The sequence below is a fragment of the Lepidochelys kempii genome, chromosome 9 (assembly GCF_965140285.1).
Source record: "Lepidochelys kempii isolate rLepKem1 chromosome 9, rLepKem1.hap1, whole genome shotgun sequence".
NCBI lineage: Eukaryota > Metazoa > Chordata > Testudines > Cheloniidae > Lepidochelys > Lepidochelys kempii.
In genome coordinates this window covers 73,177,716-73,200,047 of record NC_136388.1, presented here as the reverse complement: position 1 = coordinate 73,200,047, position 22,332 = coordinate 73,177,716, and the positions used below count along the sequence as shown (strand labels likewise).

The 22,332-nt window shown below is 39.5% G+C and overlaps 1 protein-coding gene across 7 annotated transcripts in view; it reads left to right on the top strand.

The window, feature by feature from the left end:
• DACH2 (dachshund family transcription factor 2) overlaps positions 1-22,332 on the top strand; it is a 457,244-nt gene that overhangs the window by 304,212 nt on the left and 130,700 nt on the right. For all 7 annotated transcript variants that reach the window (XM_073360874.1, XM_073360876.1, XM_073360878.1 and 4 more), the window contains one exon: positions 21,657-21,788. In XM_073360874.1, the coding sequence (XP_073216975.1) occupies positions 21,657-21,788 (132 nt within the window). The remainder of the gene's footprint in view (positions 1-21,656; positions 21,789-22,332) is intronic.

The following is a 22,332-nucleotide window of genomic DNA, read 5'->3' as shown; positions in this document are numbered from 1 at the left end:
ATCTAGCCTAATAGTTAAGAAAGTAGGACGCTATTTTCCTAAACTTTGGTACATATGAAACTATTACTAAGCTATTGAAACCTCAAGACTAAAGCCAATTCATTTTTCTCAAGATATCACCTGAAACTGAAGTATTATATAAAAGCTAAACAATGCCAAAAGGATTTGGCTGAGATCAAAAGCCAAATCTATTTGTTCTCTTTCATCTTCAGTGTTCCATTTCCTAGCAGTATGACCTTAGTCAAACATCTATTAAAGTTAGCTTTTGATCTCAGCCCCTTTTCTGAAAAAGGAAAAAAAGTCAATCTTTAAAATTTTCTTCCAGGGACAATCACACTATTGTGTTTTAATGTTCCAGTAGTGTGTGAGTAAATAGGATTCCCTGATATATGTGATAGAAGACTGGTTAAATGGGACAATCATTTTTGTGTCAAAAGGAAGCATTCTTCAGAGGCTGTTAAGTGGAAAAATCCCCCCAGGTCAGTGGAAACATGTTAACTGGTCAATCTGCTGCCATTTTTGGTTCTTTGATGAAAATGCCTTGTAATTTGATAACAGGTAGCTGTTCATTTGTAATACAATTTTCTCTTCACCAGTCAAAGCTGCCTACTGATTAATCAGGAAGAAGATTAATTTTTTCTTAAGTATGAGAAGTTGAGTGAGGTTTTTTGTTTTTAAAGTAGAAACAAGTTGGGCTGTGAGTACTACATCCTTTATTGCCTGAACAGGATTACAAGGATGTTTCTCGGTCATCTGTGGGATCTTGCAAATTGCAATGTCCTAACTGCCTCAGATTCACTTTTAATTTGGATATCATAAGTTAGCAATTGTATATTAAACCAACTGATTATTAAAACTATACAAAAGTCTAAAACCACTGGATTTATCTTTAACACAGCCGTTAGATTTGAATAATCATCAACTGTTAATTAACCTGTAATAACTATCCAACTAAACTGAACTCTTGATATAATGTGACAGTTATGGCAATTTAAATACATGGACTAGGCCAATGATTGTCTAAAAACATTTAATTAGGAGAAATATGCATGGAAGAAATAGTATTCATCTTTTGCACAAACTATCAAATCTGGATGAATATAATAATCAGCAGGTGGTTAATATACATTAATATATAATAATCAAATTAAATGCATGCCGAAGAAATGTTTTTAATACACACACACACAGACACACACCATACTCAGTATATCAATGTGGAAAAACATCTTACAGCAGCCTTAAACCTCTCCGCTATGAAAAGATAACAAGAATCATTATCACTTGTCACCAATGCTGGCCCTCCAAACTAATTTAAAATGTTTACAACTCTTCAGCACAGGGTATTACCAGAAATAATCCTTCATAGAATTTAGTCTGGCTGTATTAATTTTAAAGAGTGAGAGACTGTTTTACATTAGTGCAACAAAATTAAACATCAGGCCAAGAATACCCTACATATTATTTGAACTTTCCTTGGATTAAAATGATAATACATTGGTGTCCTATATTCTGATTTGAAGTTTGTGTCTTTGAAATATGGTTCTTATAATGTCGTGCTCTTCAAAATGGGATGTAACATGATGTCATCAACAAAGAAATTGTTCTCTGAGTTACCTACTGACACTCTAAATCCACTCTGAAAAGTAAGACAGTGATTTACTCATTTGGCACATTTGAAATCACATTTGCTGATTGTACAGTTTTGTTCTTGGTTTAATTTATAACAAGGACTCCAGTGTGATCTCAGATCCATATGAGTGCAGCAGCAAAGTATGGATGTATTTGACCTATGCACTTGAGGAGAAATAGCATATTGTACATTAGACTGTTGCAATCCTCCAAAAGTGCAATACATGTACCATATCTGTGCTGAGAGAGTCCTCCCAAACCAAAAGTGCATCTTTACCAAAAATTAGGAGTTTTTAGCCCAATGTTCCACATATTTATAAGCTCCTGTCTGAAAGGAGCATATTCTAGACGTCTGACAGAGGAAGATTGCACAGGAGTCTTTGTCAAATACATAGCCAAGAGGGAGTTTTCTGGAATTTTTCACATTTTACACATTTCTCTCCTAACTCAGGAATCTAAATACAGAATATAATATTCTATGTATGTGTATTTCTGACACCTGGAGGACTTTATGTCCTTAGAACAAAGAATGGACTACATTCAATGCAATATGTAGTTGGGTTTTTTCATTTGTGATAGATATAGTGTTCTTCATTTTTAAACCAATCCAATGTAATTCAATACAAATTACTTAAAATGTTCGTTGTTTTACTTAACTGTTTCAGAAGACCATCTACAAGAGAGCGTAATCCAATGGAAATGGTCTTTCCAGAATGTGAGAGGGGATTGCAATATTTCTTGCTCTGCTTTTTAGTGAAATGAAAAGTATGTCATATGGTCTGAGGCCTGCTATTGCCATGAAGCTGACTTGTGATATGTCTTTCAGTTCATTTAGACGCACGCCAAATGTTCTGAAATGCTGCTGTCCCTAACTGCAAAGTGTTGCAAACCATATGAGAGAGTATGGTACTAACGTGGAGAATAGGCTGAGAGCCGCAAAGGATACTAGTCTGTATGTATTTTCACAGGAGCACCTTCCACTTCAGCATTCTAATCCTCAGTGGCTGAACCAATCAATATTTTCTCTTTGGCTCTGACTCCCTCCATCACTACTTACTTTGGAAAGTATACCTTTCCACCAACAATCATTCTGCCCTCTGGCTAATTGAGTTTGAGTGTGCCCCATTTTCCAGTTACATAAATCTCCTTCCTGGACCATACATATTGGAGGAAAAAATTAAAAACATGTTAAATGGGAAGAAAATGATACAATTATACATTGAAACATTCCTCTAAGAACCCGTTAAAATCAATGGCATTGGTTCCCATTGAGTTACATGGAAACCTCCTGGCTGAAGTACCACTTTTAGTGTCTAGAATCAGGGTGGGGTAGAAATAATGCTCTTCTCTACCTCAAGTTGCAGTATAGGATAAAAGAGTTACTGCTTCTTTGAAGCACAAAATATTCCAGCACTCTTCCACCATCAAACATGGTGCCACACAGAATTACCTCGTCCCAATCTGCAGGATTTTACTGTTTGAGGGAAATCTGCAGATGTATACATTCCATACAAAAATGTAGTAAGAGAACTTTATAGTTGAAAAGTTAGCATTTTTTACTTCTGGGTATTCCCTTTGTCCCATATATATACATATAGTTATTTTTTGACCTGAGGAAAAAACAGATTCTGGAATTATGATTATTGGCCAGTGGCCAATCAGTGGCCTTATGTTTTTCTAGGTACAATTCTTTTTCTCCTATTGTCCTCCCAGCCAGTTGGCATTTATGTATGTACTTTGACTTTTCTCCTTCTGCTTCTGTCTCCATAATCTCATCTGTGTTCCTTTCTGCTTCCTCAGCTATAGATGACTCCTCCTTTCTCTTTTCTTTCCAGCTCCCTTGTCCCTCTCTCACCTCCCTAGCACTTTCTCTTTCTAGCAGTGCTTCGTGGGTGGGCAGCAGGTGTGGCTACCTCATCACTAGGATTCAATAGCAGTGGGTGGAGTCATTTGCTGTTTTCAGGAAACCGTGCTGGATGCCATGATGTGGTCTGTTTCCTCATCATTCTCTTTCCCTCTTCCCTCTGGTTAAAAATAGCACTTTTGGGGGCATATATGATTGCTTCCTAACCAATCACCTTTCCAGTAACAATCAAAGCGTTTACTAAATAAATACAGTCATTTCTGAAATCTCACTCTTGAACTTTTTGGTCAGAGATATTAGCTAAGCTGTGTGGGGCATGCATTTTGTTTTCAGCCAGATACTGTTTACATTTGACATGAGGCTAATTTTAGTAACCGTTATTTCTGATAAATAAGTGGCTAGGAGTTGATACTGCATAAGATCGCCAAAATGAGGTGCATGCAGGTGCGCACACGTAGACACAGAGACACACAAGGAATGACACACAAAAAAAAACAAAACAAGAAAATAGCTTCCAGAAGGTCTCTCTTACAGGCATGTATATAAAATAAGCTCTTACCATATTTGGCAGAAGCACAAAGCTGAAAAATGTATCCCCATCTAGATACACAGAAGTACTACTGAAAGCAACAGAACAGTATATATGTCATGTATTTTGTTCTTAAAGAGAGAGCAGAGATGCACCTCATTTGGAGTTTGTAAAAAGCACAGTGTGGCGTGATCTGTAAGAATGACCTGTGTTGCTTTGGTCACATTCAGTGTAATAGTCAATATTATACAGATCCATTGTAACTATGGAATGCACATTATATTTCAGTTAATGTTGTTGTAAATGAATGTTGCTAAATATTATCAAATAAAAAGTCCATATTATCATATGGAATATTTAATAGTAAAATTAAACGTGCAAATACTTTTGAAAACAAGATTTCAGATGATTTTTTAATTGTTTTATATTGCAGAAGTTTGTGTTGATTTAGAAAAATGTCAGTGATATGATTCTCCTACATCTTGTCAAACTGTGGTAGTGGTGTGAAGAAATGGTTGTAATGGCAATATGATTGGCAGTATATAGCCCCTTAATTATGTTTTGCTGTTGAAAATACTGTAGGCTGAAGGTAGAAGAAACCATATGAGAGAACTTGAGTTACTACAGTACGTCTAGAGAAGAGTAGCACTGCAAGTTTTTCAGTGTAGTTTCATCAGCAGTGTACCTAGCACCTTTTGAAAGTCTTTGCACAGAAAACTACTCTTCAGTTATTGAACATACAAAGGATTTAGCCTGTATTTCTTCTGTGCTTTCCATTTAAAAGTTGTAGAAGAATAGTCACTATCTTTTTCTTCTTCTATTTGAGTTCCAAATTAAATGAAATCGTAGTGGAGGGCTTCTGTCATGAGTCTTTTGCAACTCAAATAATTCGGATATCACAAATGAAAAAAAATGTCTTCTTTCATATAGCTTTCTCTGCAGTAGAGACTTAGGCTATGTCTACACATGCATATGTTGAGCGCAGGGAGTTAAACCAGCCCTCAGAGACAGCAGCAGGAAAAGTGCTGCTGTGTGTTCACACTGTGCTCCTTGTGACTGTGGAGCATGTCCACATTAGTAGTTCTTGCAAGCAACGCCACGGAGAGCAGAGCATTGTGGTAGCTATCCCAGTGTGCAAGTGGCCGCAGCATGCTTTGGGAAGGGTTTGCAATGTCTAATGGGGTAGGCACAGCATCAGATGATGCACGTTTCCCAATCCCATTGTTCCAGGGCATCCTACTAGATTGCCAGCCGCTTTTCAGATGCGGGAGGGGGGGTGGAGTGTGACAGGGAGTGTGTTGTATGTATATGGGGGGAGAGACAGTGTGTACTGGGGGGCAGAGAGTGTACCAGCATGCTGTCTTGTAAGTTCAAACAGCGGCAGAGGGAGGGGGAAACCTTGAAATCAGCCTCCACCCCCCCGCCTCTCTCTCTCTCTCTCACACACACACACACACCTGCCTCTGCAGCAGACGCATTCCACAGTAATGGTTTGCTTTGTGTTCCGGAGCAGAGAAGCATGCTGGCTGTCAGAAACGGAGCTTTGAAGGAGATATCCGCATGCCTGTAGCCGAGTTCAAAACAATGACGAGAGTGGCTACTTGACTTCAAGGGATTATGGGACATTTCCAGAGTCCAATCACAGCGCAATAATGCAATACGTCATCACACTGACGACCCAGCCCTTCAGCACGAGAGCAGAAAGCTCTATGCTTCTCACGGAGGTGAATTATTAGGGGCGTTCCAGCCGCGGAGTTCAGGCGCTCTAAGTGCCTTGCTAGTGCGGACATCTCAGGAGTTAGGGTGCCTGGGGCTGATTTAATGCTCTCGAACTTGCAAGTGTAGACAAGGCCTTAGAATGTAAGCTCTTTGGGGAAAGGATCATATTTTCCTTTGTTCAGTGCTGAACACAATAATGACAGTCAGTCAATGATTATACTAATGGAGGATGAGCAGACAACAACAAAGTTATAATACAGCGTACAGGAGGACAACAAATTCTGGTCAGCAATACTGGGGGAAAAACCTGTAATACCTTGAAAATGCCCCCATCTCAGTGTGAGGCGTTGTGGGTTGGACTGGCAGGGATGAGACAATGCCTGGGAGACGAGGCAAGAGTGGACACTTGGTGAGGCAAAAACTGGGCCCTTCCTCCTCCTTGGGCCCTCTGCTTCCCATGGGCCTGGTTTGGGAGCCTGGGGGGCGCTGATTGGCTCTCGTGTTCTCTTCCACTCTGCCCCACCTCTCAGTTTATTTAAAGCTTTCCCAGGCTTTTAAAGGGCCTGTTGGCCCTTCAGCCGGCCCACATTCTCTCCCGTTAGTTGTAGTATAAGAGCTGTGTTTCTCAGGTTGCTGCAGCTCTGAACAATTGCTTGTTTTGAGATTAGGAACTAATTTTTCCTATTCAGCCAAATTGGCCACAGTCTGGTGGTTTTTCTTCATCTTCCTCACAGCATCATGGAGGCATAGCTGGGCTGAAAGGAATAGGACTTAAATATTGGGAAAGATAAGATTGTTGAATTCATTGCAACTTGTGCCATGTCCGGTGTGGATGATGGCTGAAAGAGCAGCATCCAGCAATAAGTAAGACCCAGGATTTCCCTGGTGGACCTTCTGCCTGTAGGAGAATAGGACACTTGAAGTCTTCAAGGGCTGAGGTCCCTCCTTGGTCCCTTCTACATTCCCATGTGGGGAAGGCTAATGGATTCCGAAGTGAGCTGAGCCCTAGGGGTTTGAGGAGGATCTACCTCAAGTTATTGCTAATATGATGGGAACCTTGTAACCACACTGGAACTAGTTGAATGCCTGTTAGGTGATAGTAGGGGGTGGGAGGTAAGGCATATAATGCTCTGTCCAATATTAAATTAATAATGTTGTGGCCTCTAATCCATCTCTGTGTCTATTCTTCATTTGCCTGTGTGTCCTGATCAAACCTTCTTGTTCACTCACCTGTGGTGGATGGGAAGTTTCACTTGGGCCCAGTTTCCAATAACCTTATGCTAACGAGTACCTAATCTCTACAAGTAGTCCCGTTGATTTACTGTTTATGGATTAAGTCACTACTCAAAGTGAGTAACACTAATGAGTATGGGTGCTTAACCCATCAACTGCTGTAGTATTTAAACTTTTCATTTGAACAACAAAGTTGCTCTTAGCCTTTGTAGTAACAACGGTAATCTTCACTGCGACATTGTCTTCCTGAGTCTTCAGAGAGGTAGAGCCAATTCCTCCGTTCTGCTCATAGTTTTTCTAAGTAGCAGAGTGAAATTAATGTTTGCTCAGTTTCATCACTGCTATACAGAGCAAACAGGGTGATGAAATGGAGGCTGGGGAAGGAGTGGACATAAAGACTTCTTTCCCTAGGAAACTTTGGGGAAGAGAGAATGCTAATGGGAGCTTTAAGGTTGTAGTCTCAAAAGCATTCAGCGTTAGCCAAACTCTGTTCCCATTGAAGTCAATGTCAGTGCTCAGCACTTTTGAAAATCTAACCATTAATACCCATGCAGAGATGGACCTTGGTTTTAAGGCTTTATTTGAGATCTCTCACATGGGCTTCATGGAACTCAGTATTTACCTCACAAGAAGCACACGTGCAGTATTTTAAGCTGTGGCTTGAGAGACCTGATTGTTAGACAATGGAGCTATTCCATCTATTGCAAAAAACTATCTTCACAGTATTTCCAGTCCTATTAGAAGCAGGAAATAGCTTGAAATTTTACACAAACGTTTCAATATTCTCACAAGATTTCCAGCCTAATTAATTTTGCATACTGAAGAGGTTTGCGTCAACACCAGATAAACTTTTACACTTTTTGGTGCTTTACTGAAAAGACCTCCAAAACTTTAGAGGTTTGTCCATCACTGTAGCTTACAGACAAGTGATTTAAAATCACAGACATGGATTTAATAGCAAAGGAATAAACGTGGAGGAAGGATTCACAACAGTTAAATCTAATCTCACATGCAAGAACATGCATTTCTCTTTACTATATCATATTATAATGGGGTTCTAGACTGTAAAGGAAAAATAAATTCAGAGTGGCTAGTCTTGTGGAATTTATTAATCACATAATTTGAAATTTTCGTTAATCAAAATTATTCTAAGAAGGACAAGTGAATCCTGACATCAAAAGCACAAACCAGTGACATACAGTTCCCATGAGAAAATTTTCTGATAGCAGAGTATATTGCTATAAAGCTGTTTTTAAGATTAACCTGACAAAGTCACAGACTGCACTTTGGGAATGTTTTCCCAGTTCAGAATCCAATACTCTTGTCTGGGCCCCAGTGCTTACATCAAGGGACTTCCACCCTATTCATTTCTCTCCGTCTAGGATAATGAGTCATTACTACTGATGCATCTTGTCACTGGATGTCAAGAGGGCTGTGGCAGTGATGCGCTTCCCTATTCGGAGGCTGAGAATGTCATCTTTGTGCTCTGCCTTGACCTCTATTTATGCTCGGAGCCCAGGAGTTAGCATTTTTTCCTTATTATTGTAATTTATTTTTGTATATTGCTACCAAGAAGATGAGACTAAATTACCAAGCTTTAATTTTTTTAAAAAAGTAGTCCCAGGTCAAAGTATTTGTGAGCTGGGCCTTATTGCAGCTTTGTGAAGACCACCAGCTGCATGCATTAGTGTAACTTGTTTCTTCTTTGCTGAAATCTGAATCCCAATGGTGGATTTACATCATGTTGTTTCAAACTTTTTACATGAAATTAGTATTGGTATTTTTGTGTTTTATATTAAAGCTTTTAACAGATTATTTTTGCAATAAATATGTATATAATAGTTTATAAAAGAACTATATAAAATGAGCGTGAGCTTTTCAACAAAACATAATTTAATTGGCTGGCCAGTCTCTCTCTCTTCAGCTTACCTCTTCTGTAACTTGTAGAACAGTCTGTCAGTCAATCATATATTATAGAATAAGGTAAAAGTCACTATAGTGCATCATGCTAAAAGTATTAAGCAGTACAATCTTGACAAATCATTCTCATGGCATAGATTGTAGAAAGAGCAGAAAATGTCACCAAATTAATCAATTCTCGTGAGAGAGGCTATAAGAGGGACAAAGGAAAAATACAATATAATCCTCTTACCCTTCTTTGTAATTCTTTGTAATTCTGATTTCTTAGTTTTCCTCTGATACTATAACCTGCACTTTTGATTGTAATAAGATATGGTCAACCTTTAGGATGTGAAACTATCTGTAAAAGATGTAGTTGGGTATTCGTCTGTAGAGTTTTAGCATCATTTTTCATTTTAACATTAATCAAGGCCTTAAAAGTTTTATACATCACTACACATAATAAGCAGATAGTTGACAGTACATCTTGGATCAATGTTTTGATATAATTATTGTTAAAATTGAGTCCTTTTGTTTTTGGCCAATGCATCAGACAGACCCGCTACCTTTAGTTCTTCCTGCAGGGGAGGGTCTGAAATATCTCACTTGCAGCACCTTTTGCATTGCATGGTACATCTACAAGAGAACTGAAAACAACATCAGATGCAGTAATGTTGGGTAACTGATTAAATTTGCAGAGATCTTTAGGTGTATTTATAATTTTCAGCAAGTAGGTTGTTTTTCACATTCTTAAAATTGTCGCACTTGTATTTTTAAAATTTCATTACATATACATACCTTTTTTTCCCTTCTGAGGTAAAACTTACTTTCGTCTGTTATGTTACAGAAATTGTATAAATGAAATAATAAAAACAAATGAAAATAAAGTATTTCCAAATTTGGAATTATTTTTCCCTATTTCTCAAAAAACAAAATACATGCATTTTCACATTTAGACACAAGGGAACAAGTCCTGGTTAATTTATGGAATGTGGCATAACTCAATTCTAAATAAAGTGATAACACATTATCAGTGGGGCTAGTAGAACTACTTATTATTAAGGTTGCCTGACATTTTCCATTATAAGAACCTGCTTTCAGTTACTTATAACTGGGCCAAATTTTAACTGTTTTTGCTAATGTTTCAGCACAAACGGTTAAAATTTAGCCCAGTTATGCTATCTGGGAGAACAACACAGACAGACAGAGGGAAAGTTTTTTCCCCAATTTTTAAAGGTTCTAGCCTTCCCATTGGCTCTTTTGGTCAGATGCATATTCCCTTCCTTTTATCTATGGACTTTTTAACCCTTTACAGGTAAAGCAAGTAGAGAACAGCTGCTAACAGGGATTTTATAGCTAACTGGCTAGTTGCGTGTCCATAAAAGGGAGCTCCCCCCCAATTCATTTACCACAATCCCCATGAAAATTTGTCCAAATTGTAAGTGTTAGAATAAATTGCAGTTCAGACATTCTTAGTACAGACTTTTTGATTTTAGCAGACAGATTCCACAGAGGTTCTGTCTACACTGAGCATGCTTCAGCCTCGGTTTGAGCAGGATTTCACCTGCAATTACAGCTCTGGATTGCTGCAGGCTGTGCCAGATCTAGGAAGCAGAACAGATAGCCCAGAGCCTGTCTGTCAATGATGGGGAAAGCTTACTCATTTGAGTGCAGAGGGCGGAAGAGCCAGACCTGCAAGAATGGGATGGACAAGCAGATTGGGACAAGAGCCTGAGGTTGGGAGCCCAAACTGGGACTAGAGGCTGGCAGGGGAAGCTGGGAGTTTGGGTGGGGAGGAAATGGGACGGGCTGAGGACGGAGACTGGAACGGGGAGCCAGGTGGAGACAGCATCTGAAGCCAGGGTAGAGTGGGATTGGCTGGGCAAAGAGACATGTCCTGGTTGGGGGAAAAAGACAGGGCAGGGGGTGCCAATAGTTCAAGGGGAGACTGAGATCAAATGACTGAGGGAGGGGGCACTGGGTGAGCAATATGACTGGAACTGAGAACCAGTGGGGCTGGTGGAGAATGGAAATAAAGGAGGAGTTGAGACAGATCTGACGAAGACACAGGGTATGAGGGCAAAACTGGAATTGACTGGGCAAAGAGACTGGGACAAGGAGCAGGGGTGTGGGGGTGGAGACACATACACACATGGAGACACACGCACAGATTCAGATTGGAGAGGAGCATGCGGAGGGAGCTTGGGACTGGGAGCCAGTGGGAGTGGGGAACATGGGTTAGGGTAATGCACTGGAAACCAGGATGGAGGAGAGAGAGAGATTGGATGAGGAGCCAAGCTGGGAGAAACTGGGACTTGCTGGGAAAGGAGACTGGGAAAGGAGCTAGTGGATGGGGGGAAGTCTGGGGGACTGGGAGTCTGGAGGGGCTACACTAGGACTTGATGCGCAAGGAGATGGGACTGGGATGAGAAGGCTGAGGAATGGAGACTGGGACTGAAAGGTGGAGGATAATAGGACTGGGATGAGGAACCAGCGGTAGGAAAGAGATAGGACTGGGATAGTGACATGTTGGAGGGTAGAGGGCAGAAAGGGTCATGCTTTGGGGAGAATAGGCAGAAGAATCTGTGCCCACTAAAGCACACTCCCCTCCAGAGCCTTCAATGGAATCCATGATTTCTGAGCCTCACTATTCCTTGGCTGTCAGGAAATATCTGCGAAACCCACTGGCAAAGTGTGTGTCTCATCCTCCTGTAATGCTGGTCCTCATAGAGGATGGCAACTACTGTTATCAGCTCAAGTGACAGAGGTTTGTGTGATGAATCTAAAGGGTATTCTGATGCTCCATGTCATTGTCAATATGCCACACGATGGAATTTTTTCCAGTAAACCCATAGAAAAAAATTTTTTTAAACCCATAGAAAATTACACACACAAGAACTATGTTAATAGAACATTATTAAGGTTGTGAAGTCAAGCACTCAAAAGTTCAGAAATATCAGAATTTTGCGTAAACATTTTCACTTTTTCCTCTATAATAGTCAGTGAGTCAGTTTGGCGGCTGTTTGAGAGGATTTTTCTCCCAGCAAGACAAGAGAGAAACTTTTTTTTTTAAGTGTGGGTCTTGTGTCAAGTGGAACAACAGAAATGTATTTTAATTCATTTTTGTTATTGAGCAAATTTCCATTTTATATTCATCTATGTTCTACTTGCACCATCCTCAAGTACTGACTCATTCTATCCCATCTTACAGAAGGAATGATTTGGATGACAAGCATTGCATAGGGAGGATTGTTTGGTCCAGGCACTTTATTAGTATACTAGCTTTTATGTTAATACTAATGTAAATATTACTTATCTATCTTTTATGGAGGCTTTCAGAAGACAGCATTGACCAGTGACTACATTCAGTGGTTCCCAAACTTGTTCTGCCGGTTGTGCAGGGAAGGCCCCTGGCGGGCCAGGCTGGTTTGTTTACCTGCCATGTCCACAGGTTTAGCCGATCACGGCTCCCACTGGCCGCAGTTCGCTGCTCCAGACCAATGGGAGCTGCTAGAAGCGGCGGCCAGTACGTCCCTCAGCCCGCGCCACTTCCAGCAGCTCCCATTGGCCTGGAGCAGCGAACCTCACCCGCTGGGAGCCACGATCGGCCGAACCTGAGGACGCGGCAGGTAAACAAACCAGCCCAGCCCACCAGGGGCTTTCCCTGCACAAGCGGCGGAACAAGTTTGGGAACCACTGGACTACATCATAAGTCTGGGAGGGAAGAAACATGGTTTCAGTTGCCAGCTCTGCTGCTGACTTGTTTTGTGACCTTGGCATGTCTTAACCACATTTGTGAAGGACTTTGAGTTCTACAAGTGAAATCTTTATTTTATGACATGTTTTATGTGTCCTAGGGTCTCAGTGTACTTTACAGACACTGAGCTGAGCTTCCCTGTATCCCTGTGAAAAAAAAATATACGTGTGGACCACACACATGAACCCATTCCACCACTGTTCAGAGTCAGCTTCATAAGTCTTCTGTACGTGTCTGTAGCTTTCTGGCAGAGGCATAACATGGAGCAGCCAACTTCTGCCAAGAACTGCTGCTGCTGCATGCAGGTTTTCTGATGTTTATATGCAAATTTCTGTCCAGAATTTGGCACCAGTATTTCAATTTTGTATTGAAAATGTTATTTTATTTTATAATATATTCGATTTAGTATTTGAAAATAATGAGAAACTTTATTACAAAGAGATTAGTAATGAAGAGACAATACACTAGTGAATTAAATCTGTAGATTTACTCAAAAAGATTTGGGACCAAATTCTATTCTCGTTTGCATGGGTGTAAATGTGGAATAATTCCACTGACATTTATAAAAGGAAAACAATTAATGGGGCTAATTCTGCTCTCCTGTTACTAGCATAAATCAAGAGAAACTTCCTTGGGTTTGCTGGTATAACATGAGTGGAATTAGGTCCTTTTATCTGTAGCTGATTCCATCTTTATTTTTCTCCTTTCCTAAAATCTGGAGTTTGACATATATTCTAATTCACTAGATTCTTTTACTATTTTTCACTTATGTAAAATCAGGCAAGCATGTTTTGTTTCTGCCATTTGCTCTCTAACTCATCTGTTTTCTCCCCCCAGTTAATACTGTTAGCTGTCACTTTGCTTTCTCTTGTTGTTACTTCTTAGTGATACATTCTGAGAGACACCAAATCATCCCAGATTCTCTTTAATTGATTCCTGTTGCTATTGACTTGCAAGTCCACAATGAACTGAGTTAATGGTTGTGTTTTCCTACTGCTTTATCCTAAAGTTAGGATTCTGTCCTTAGGTACTGATTGTCGTAGTAAATGAAGGTTGTGGCTGAGATTGTGCAAAATGTATTGTTTGCATAGCAAGAAGCCCCCCACCGCCATGACCAATTGTTCCCTAACTTCCACCTTTACACTCTCACAAGTTATTTTGCTGTGGTAGATTATTTTTTTCTGTGGCCTGTCTGAAATGGTAGCCAGGATATTTTTGTATCACCCTTGAGAATAGAAGTGCCTAGGAGAAGCATGTACTCTATTGCTTAAAATTTTATTTATATTAGTTCCTAGTTTATTCAATTAACAGAGATAGGCAAAAGCTGCAATACAGGGACTTGGATTTGGACTCTGATCCAAAATGTTCTAATGTTCTTATTTAGGGTTTTGTTTAAGCCTCGTGCTAAGTAGTAGCAGCTTTTTTATCACCTGTGATCATTAAGTAGGGGTTCTATGTTTTAACAACATGGAGGCCTCCACTTTATATTATTGAATGTGAAAATGAATTAGTAAATGTTTGTAGAGCACTTTGAAAATGTAAAGCACTGTGTAAGCATTGTTTTATTACTTATGGAAAAAACTGAGCAAAGCCCATCACCCACAATCTTCAAAAGCATACTTTATAAGATGTTTCAGAACTGTTTTTACTGTTTGCAATATGGTATCTCATGTTAACATTTCATACCACCAGATGTTTCATTATTCCTGTTTTAGCACATCATACTCGACCCATAGCAGCTTTGAACGCAAATAACAAACAAGCTGATACACAGTGCTTGAATGTTAGACTGAAATAATATGGCAGAGCAAAACTGCCTTTAATTTTTTTCTTTTAAACATTATTAATTGCAATGTGTTGACTGTTAATTTAATTAAATCTTTTGTTTTAATACAAGACCATACTGCAGTGCACTGACTCACCATTTCATTTAATTAATTGCAAACCTTAAGATTTTATTACTCATAGCTCCCCTTTAGTTAATTTCCTTGTTCACGGTTTTGACAGAAAAGCTTTCAGACTAATATGAAGAGATGGGCACAGTATAACTAATTAGGAAAGTGAAAAAATAGCTTTACTTAGAGCACAGGATTACTTAGATACATTCTATCACCTTGGAACTCTCTCTGTAGGAACTGACTTAGTCCTCTGTCCTGTTAACTGTCTGAATCTGGTTTTCAGCGACTGGATATGCGTTATATATGTGTGGGCAAATCTGCCTTCATCTGTAGTTGAGCTACTTCATCTATGTCAGTGGCATTGCAAGGGTGTAACTGAACTTTGGTTCAGTATGTCTTCTTTTGCGTTCTTTCCAGCTCTGCCACTGGCCTATTGGGTGACATTGGGCAAGTCATGTTGCCACTCTGTGCTTCAGTTTCCCCATCTGCAAAATGCGGGGACAGTGATACTGACCTCCTTTGTAAAGCACTTTGAAATGTACAGGTGAAAAACACTATCTAAGAACTAGTTATTATTCTATTAAGGGTATTTCATAAAGTCTAAATTATGGTATTTAGTCACAGGCCTGGTACAAACCGTCCTGTAGTTCCCTGGTGTCCAAAGGGACGGTGTGTATGTTACATTATCCCTCAAAAAGCCCTGTGTAGGCCAGTCTCTCCATCCCAGTTTGGTTGATATATGCTCTCTGGCTACCCAGAGGGAGCAGCCTTTGCACTCCCTGGAGGAGGGAATGGAATAGTCTCAGACTTTTACGCAGGATGCACAAGCGGAAGGATATGCCTTGTACCATCCTCACACTCAGGCAAGGGCCATAGAAAATCTGGCTTTAATATGATTGTATATGTAATCCATCCAGGGCCATGAAATAAACCATGCTATGTTGTATTTTAATTCAGACTAAGAAAACCATTTCAAAATCTCATTTCATTGCATGCTGACAGTAGGATATACAGTATAGATCATTGTGTATTTGAAGATTTAGTTCAAGAACGTATGAATGTACGATATAATAGAGGTTATGTACACTGTTGAAGGGAGACTATACAGTGTCCTGACACAAATAAATCATGAAATGGAAATGAATGATGATTTGCCATTTTGTCAGTGAGTCAACATAGGTGTATCCATATGAGCATACACCCTGACATTTCCAGTTATCCAATTGTAATCAAGATTCATGTTTTTAGAGCTGACTCAGAAAACAAAACCATTTTGGATGCTCTGCATCAGTGATATTGCAGATCACTTTCTAAGTTCCCAGGAGTGTCGGTACTTATTTTATTTTGTGGCAGCTGCTGTCTCTGAGACAGGGAAATTGCCAGACTATGGCTTTCTAGTGAGCCTTGTCTTCTGAGTTGTAAATCAGAGGGGCAGGTGCATAATCTGGGATGTTTTCCATATATGTATTTATTTTAAAGTGAGGCACTCAGATCTGGCTGTACTAAATAGGGTTCCTCTGCCTCTAATAATCTGCCTCAACAAATAGCAAGGAAAATGCCTCCTAAATTCACTCTGAATGGTGGGCAAGTCAGATGGAGAAGAACGTTTTGTGCCACAGCTAGCAAGAGTTGAATCAGCTGCAGCTATGAATTTTACGAATAGTTAGCTGGAACCAAATTAAATGGGAACGTCGGTTCATAGATCAGCTCTGCAATGTTCCTGGTTGAAGCCTGTGCAAATGGGTTATTTGTTGTACGCTGGGTTTTCCATCATTTCAATCTATGTCACTTGCTTGGAACCAGAAATTTGTGCTGTCTATGCCTTGTGTATTGCTCCCGATTTTTTAACTCAGGAAAGCTACAGAACTAAATACATTGTTTGTACAGCACTTAGCATAATGGTGCCCTGGTCCATGACTGAAGCTCCTAGGCACTACTGCAGTGCTGATAATAAATGATATAGAGTCGGGGATGACCAAATGGGAGCCTAAGGACCTCAGTGGTACTTTTTAACTTCAAAATGGCATGGGATGGGCTTGCTTCAACTCTTTAACTGTTAGCCAGGCTGCCCAAGCTTTTTAAGGCATAGTCTTTTTGCACTAGGGCTAATTGTTTTTTATCCTATACAGTTTGAACACTGAAACTCCCAGATGCCCAACCTTCTTGCTTAGAGTGACACTTGTGTGGCAGATGTCACAACATAGATTTCTGCCATATTGTTATTTTTGGCTTTTATCCTCATGGCATAAATGCCTAGTTAGGGAGCTGAAAAATGCCTGAAAGTAATGACACTGAATTTCTCCAGTGTCTGTTGGGGGTGGTTTTGGGATTGTACCAGTAATATTGATCTGAGGAGTTGTAGCAACAAAAGTGGAAGTATTATGACCCTCTGACTCACATTTGAGTGATTAACATTCAGCATTTGCAAAAGTAGAACCAAAAAAAGTGTGTTTAACTGTTTTGCATTTAAAGTGAGATTGCACGTGACAGCTGGAGTAGTGGTCTAATGTGTATCTGTTTCAGATGTAAGTGACAGGATTATGAAACAGATGCCAATCTAGTACAGGTGATGTTCAGTAGATTTTGGAATAGAGAAGTGAGTAAATGGAGAGAAGCAACTAACTATGGAGGAGAGTGGTTTATCAGTTTGCTTAGATAACTGGCTTCATTCTGAACCCATAACTTATGTAAATCAGGAGTAACTTCACTGAAGTCAGGTGAGCCATATCAGTGTAAAATTATTTGAAAAGAACATCAGGAACAAAGAATTCAGTTTAATTTTATTGGGTGTTTGCTTACTTAAGCCAAACTACAATAGTGAGAACTCTTGTGAAACCTATATAAGGAACTAGTCCGAAAAGCACAACCCCTGGTTAGGTATCAAGTTCATATACAACAACTTTTAAAATAAAGTCATCTTTACTTTTGGTTTATGGAGGTCTGACCATAAAAATAAAGTCTGTGATATATATTAGTGCAGTGAAGTCAGTGCCTAAAGTCTCAATAAAGCATAATTTCCAGAAACAACACATTTCATTCTTTTTTGGGTCATGTTTTCCCAGCTCATGATACAGCATTAGAACATAAAATAAAACACGAGGATGGTGATGCTGGATCAGACCAATGATCCATCTAGTCCAATCCTGTCTCCCAATAATGGCCTGTGCCAGAGGCTTCAAAGGAAATGAACAGAACAGGGCAATTATCAAGTGATCCATCCCCTATCGTTCACTCCCAGCATCTGACCGTCAGAGGCTTAGGGTCATCCAGAGCCTGGGATTGCATCCCTGACCATTTTAGCTAATAGCCATTGATGGACTTATCCTTCATGAACTTATCTAATTCTTTTTTAAAGCCAGTTATAATTTTGGCCTTTACAACATCTCCTGGCAATGGATTCGGTAGGTTGACTATGTGTTGTGTGAAAAAGTTCTTCCTTTTGTTTGTTTTAAACCTGCTGCCTATTAATTTCATTGAGTGACTCATGGTTCTTGCATAATGTGAAGGGGTAAATAATATTTCTTTATTCACTTTCTCCACACCTTTTGTGATCTTTATTGACCTCTGTCATATCCTCCCTTCCCACCTCCCCGCGGTCTCTCTTTTCTAAAATGAACAATATCAATCTTTTAAGTCTCTCCTCATATGGAAGCTGTTCCATACCCTAAACCATTTTTGTTGCCCTTCTCTGTACCTTTTCCAATTCTAATATATCTTTTTTGAGATGGGGTGACCAGAACTGCATGCAGTATTCAAGGTGTGGGTGTACCATGGATTTAAATACTAGCATTATGGTATTTACTGTCTTATTATTTATCCCTCTCTTAATGGTTCCAAACATTGTTAGCTTTTTTGACTATTGTTGCACATTGAGCAGATGTTTTCAGAAAACTATCCGCAATGACTCCAATGACTCTTTCTTGAGTGGTAACAGCTAATTTAGACTCCAATCATTTTGTATGGATAGTTGGGATTATGTTTTCCAATGTTTATCAACTGTGAATTTCATCTTCCATTTTCTTGCCCACTCATCCAATTTTATGAGGTCCCTTTGTAATTCTTCACAGTCTGCTTTGGACTTAACTATCTTGTGTAATTTCGTATCATCTGCAAACTTTGCCACCTCACTGTTCATCCCTTTTACCAGATCATTTATGAAGATATTGAACAGCGCTAGTCCCAGTACAGACCCTTGAGGGACATTGATATTCACCTCTCTCCATTCTGAAAATGGACCATTTATTCCTACCCTTTGTTTTCTGTCTTTTAACCAGTTATAGGTCCATGAGAGGACCTTCCTTCTTATCCCATGACTGCTTAGTTTGCTTAAGAGCCTTTTGCTGAGCGACCTTGTCAAAGGCTTTCTTAAGGTCCAAGTACACTTTATCCACTGGATCTCCCTTGTTCACGTGTTTGCTGATCCCTCAAAGAATTCTGGTAGATTGGTGAGGCATGATTTCCCCTCAGAAAAGCCATGTTGACTCTTTTCCAACAAAGGGTGTTCATTTATGTGTCTGATCATTCTGTTCTTTAGTATAGTTTCAACAAATTTGCCTGGTACTGAAGTTAGGCATACCAGCTATGATTGCCTCTGGAGCCTTTTTTAAAAATTTGGCTTCATGTTAGCTATCCAGAAGCTGATTTAAGTGATAGGTTACATACAACAATTAGTGGTTCTGCAATTTCATATTCGAGTTCCTTCAGAACTCTTGGGTGAATACCATCTGTTCCCTGGTGATCTACTGACACGTCAATTTGGGAGATCAGTCACCTAAAAGAATGACTTAGGTACGGGAATCTCCCTCACATCCTCTGCAGTGAAGACCAATGCAGAGAATTCATTTAGCTTCTCCACTGTGGGCTTGTCTTCCTTGAGTGCTCCTTTAGCACCTTGATCATGCATGGCCCCACAGATTGTATGGCGGGCTTCCTGCTTCTGATGTACTTCACATTTTTTGCTGTTCGTAAGTCTTTTGCTAGTTGCTCTTCAAATTCTTTTTTGGCCTTTCTTTTACTTTTACTTTCTTATACTTTTACACTAGTCTTACCAGAATCATAGAATCATAGAATATCAGAGTTGGAAGGGACCTCAGGAGGTCATCTAGTCCAACCCCCTGCTCAAAGCAGGACCAATCCCCAATTTTTTTCCCCAGATCCCTAAATGGCCCCCTCAAGGATTGAACTCACAACCCTGAGTTTAGCAGGCCAATGCTCAAACCACTGAGCTATCCCTCCCCCCAGAGTTTATGCTCCTTTCTATTTTCCTCAGTAGGATTAGTCTTCCAGTTTTTAAAGGGTGCCTTTTTGCCTCTCACTTCCTCTTTTACACCATTGTTTAGCTACAACTAAACAACATTGGCATTTTTTTGGTCCTCTTACTTTTTTTTTTAAATTTGGGTATAGGTTTAATTTGAGCCTATGTTATGGTGTTTTAAAAAAGTTTCCTTATACCCTGCAGGCTTTTCACTCTTATGAAAGTATGAAAATAAAACCTCTTCGTAAAGTTTCTGATTTTCTAACTAACTACATCACTGCAACATCGTTACCCGCTCCCCCTTTTTGTGTTTAGAGTAATTCAGTGATTTTGTGGAACAACTGTAACAACTTGTGGATAATGTCTGATATAAAGCATCCCAGTCCACTGCCATTGAAACATAGTGGGACTGTGTAGAGTCACAACAAATGACACAGGACAAGTTATACAATATTCTTTTGAGAGGGAGCCAGAAAAGCCCATTTAGCCTAGGATTCTAAAAAACCTCTAAACAAACAACAAAACTATAAATTATATTTGTAGAGTTCTTTGTAGAGTTTTCTCTTTCTTTATATTCCTGCTAGGGAGATAAACTGCTTCAGATAAAAAATTTCCAGCTCAACTTTGCAGGCATTAGTATTTCGGGAAATTTTGACATGGTCTAAAGGAGCACCTGACATTCTGGTTGCTGAGCTAAGCCAAAATGCCAAAACTTCTGAGGTTCATTCTTCTCTGCAAACAGTACCAGTGATGATCACCAATGGCCAGGACCTACTCCTATCTCCCTCCCCTCATTTCCCTTTCTTTCAGATTATATGGCAGAGAAAGTAGCTTCTGAGTCATTTGAAAATCTCCCATAGCCACCTGATTTATGCTAGGTTTCAGAGTAACAGCCGTGTTAGTCTGTATTCGCAAAAAGAAAAGGAGTACTTGTGGCACCTTAGAGACTAACCAATTTATTAGAGCATAAGCTTTCGTGAGCTACAGCTCACTTCATCAGATGCATATTGTGGAAACTGCAGCAGACTTTATATATACACAGAGAATATGAACCAATACCTCCTCCCACCCCACTGTCCTGCTGGTAATAGCTTATCTAAAGTGATCATCAGGTGGGATTTGTGCTGGAAATGGCCCACCTGATGATCACTTTAGATAAGCTATTACCAGCAGGACAGTGGGGTGGGAGGAGGTATTGGTTCATATTCTCTGTGTATATATAAAGTCTGCTGCAGTTTCCACGATATGCATCTGATGAAGTGAGCTGTAGCTCACGAAAGCTTATGCTCTAATAAATTGGTTAGTCTCTAAGGTGCCACAAGTACTCCTTTTCTGATTTATGCTGTATATTTTCATGGGTCTATTTAGCTGATAAGCACTGTAACATCTTTCCTGAGCTGATTGGAGGTCAAGTTTATAGTTACCTGAACTCTTAATGGCATTGTCTCATTTCCAGTGGGACAGCAAAAATTTTGTTTGGATCAGATACCCATATAGCTGACCGGAAAAATACCAAAATTGTGTTTTTCACGCCTTTTTTGGGGGCAGGGGCGGGGTGGTGATATTAATTGGCCACCTGCTTTTGAAATTAAGGACCTATATATATTCAGGAATTTCTTGCAGTTCTATTAGCAGATAGTGATCAAAGCAACAGGAAATAATTTTTAAAAATAAAATTAGATCCAGTCCACAAATGCTGTGGAATGAAATGCTATAGTGGAATATCCCAAGTGGCTCCATTTCAGGGTGATGTTCAAAATAACACTATAGTAATTGGCAAAGAGAAGTGAACTGTATTAATGTGCTTTATTCATATTGTAGAAAGGAATGCTCAATATTTATTTAGTTATTTATTTATTTACATTTGCTAGGTCTAACAGCAGCTGCCATGGCTGAGGCAATGAAGTTACAGAAGATGAAGCTTATGGCAATGAATAGCGTCCATGGAAGTGGAAGCCAAAATGGAACAGAATCAGAGAATGAAGAGCTCAATTCTAATGCAGGTAAATATTTTCTCCTGTATAATCCCCAAGAGGGCTCTGCCTCCTATGGTTTGGGCATGGAAAGCAAAAAGGAGAGGCTCTCTGGTATTGTCATGCTGTTGCTATTGTAGTTAGTCACACACCCCCAGAACCAATTAAGAATCACCTCACACACTTCTCCAATGTTGCTCATAACAGTAATTTACACTAATTTTTCAGAAATGTTGCTTAAGATTGTTACAGTTTATGCAAAAATCAAATTCTAAATGCCTCTCTAAATACTTTTTATAGTAACAAAAGGCTTCTCTGTTGACAAAAAATATTGAGTGTAGAGTTTTCCTGTAAATTATAGAAGGTTTCCAAAGCAATCCGATTTCTGGAATTCAGGATGAGTCACAATTCATCAGAGAGAGGGAAAGAGGGAGTGGTAAATTACTACCTTAAACTCTGCAGTTCTGCCTTCCAGCACACTGGCCTTCCCATTTACAGCACAGAGCTATGAATTAGAGACACAGGAGGTGTATGTTATATCATAGATAATTGAAGATATCCTTAAATGAAGATA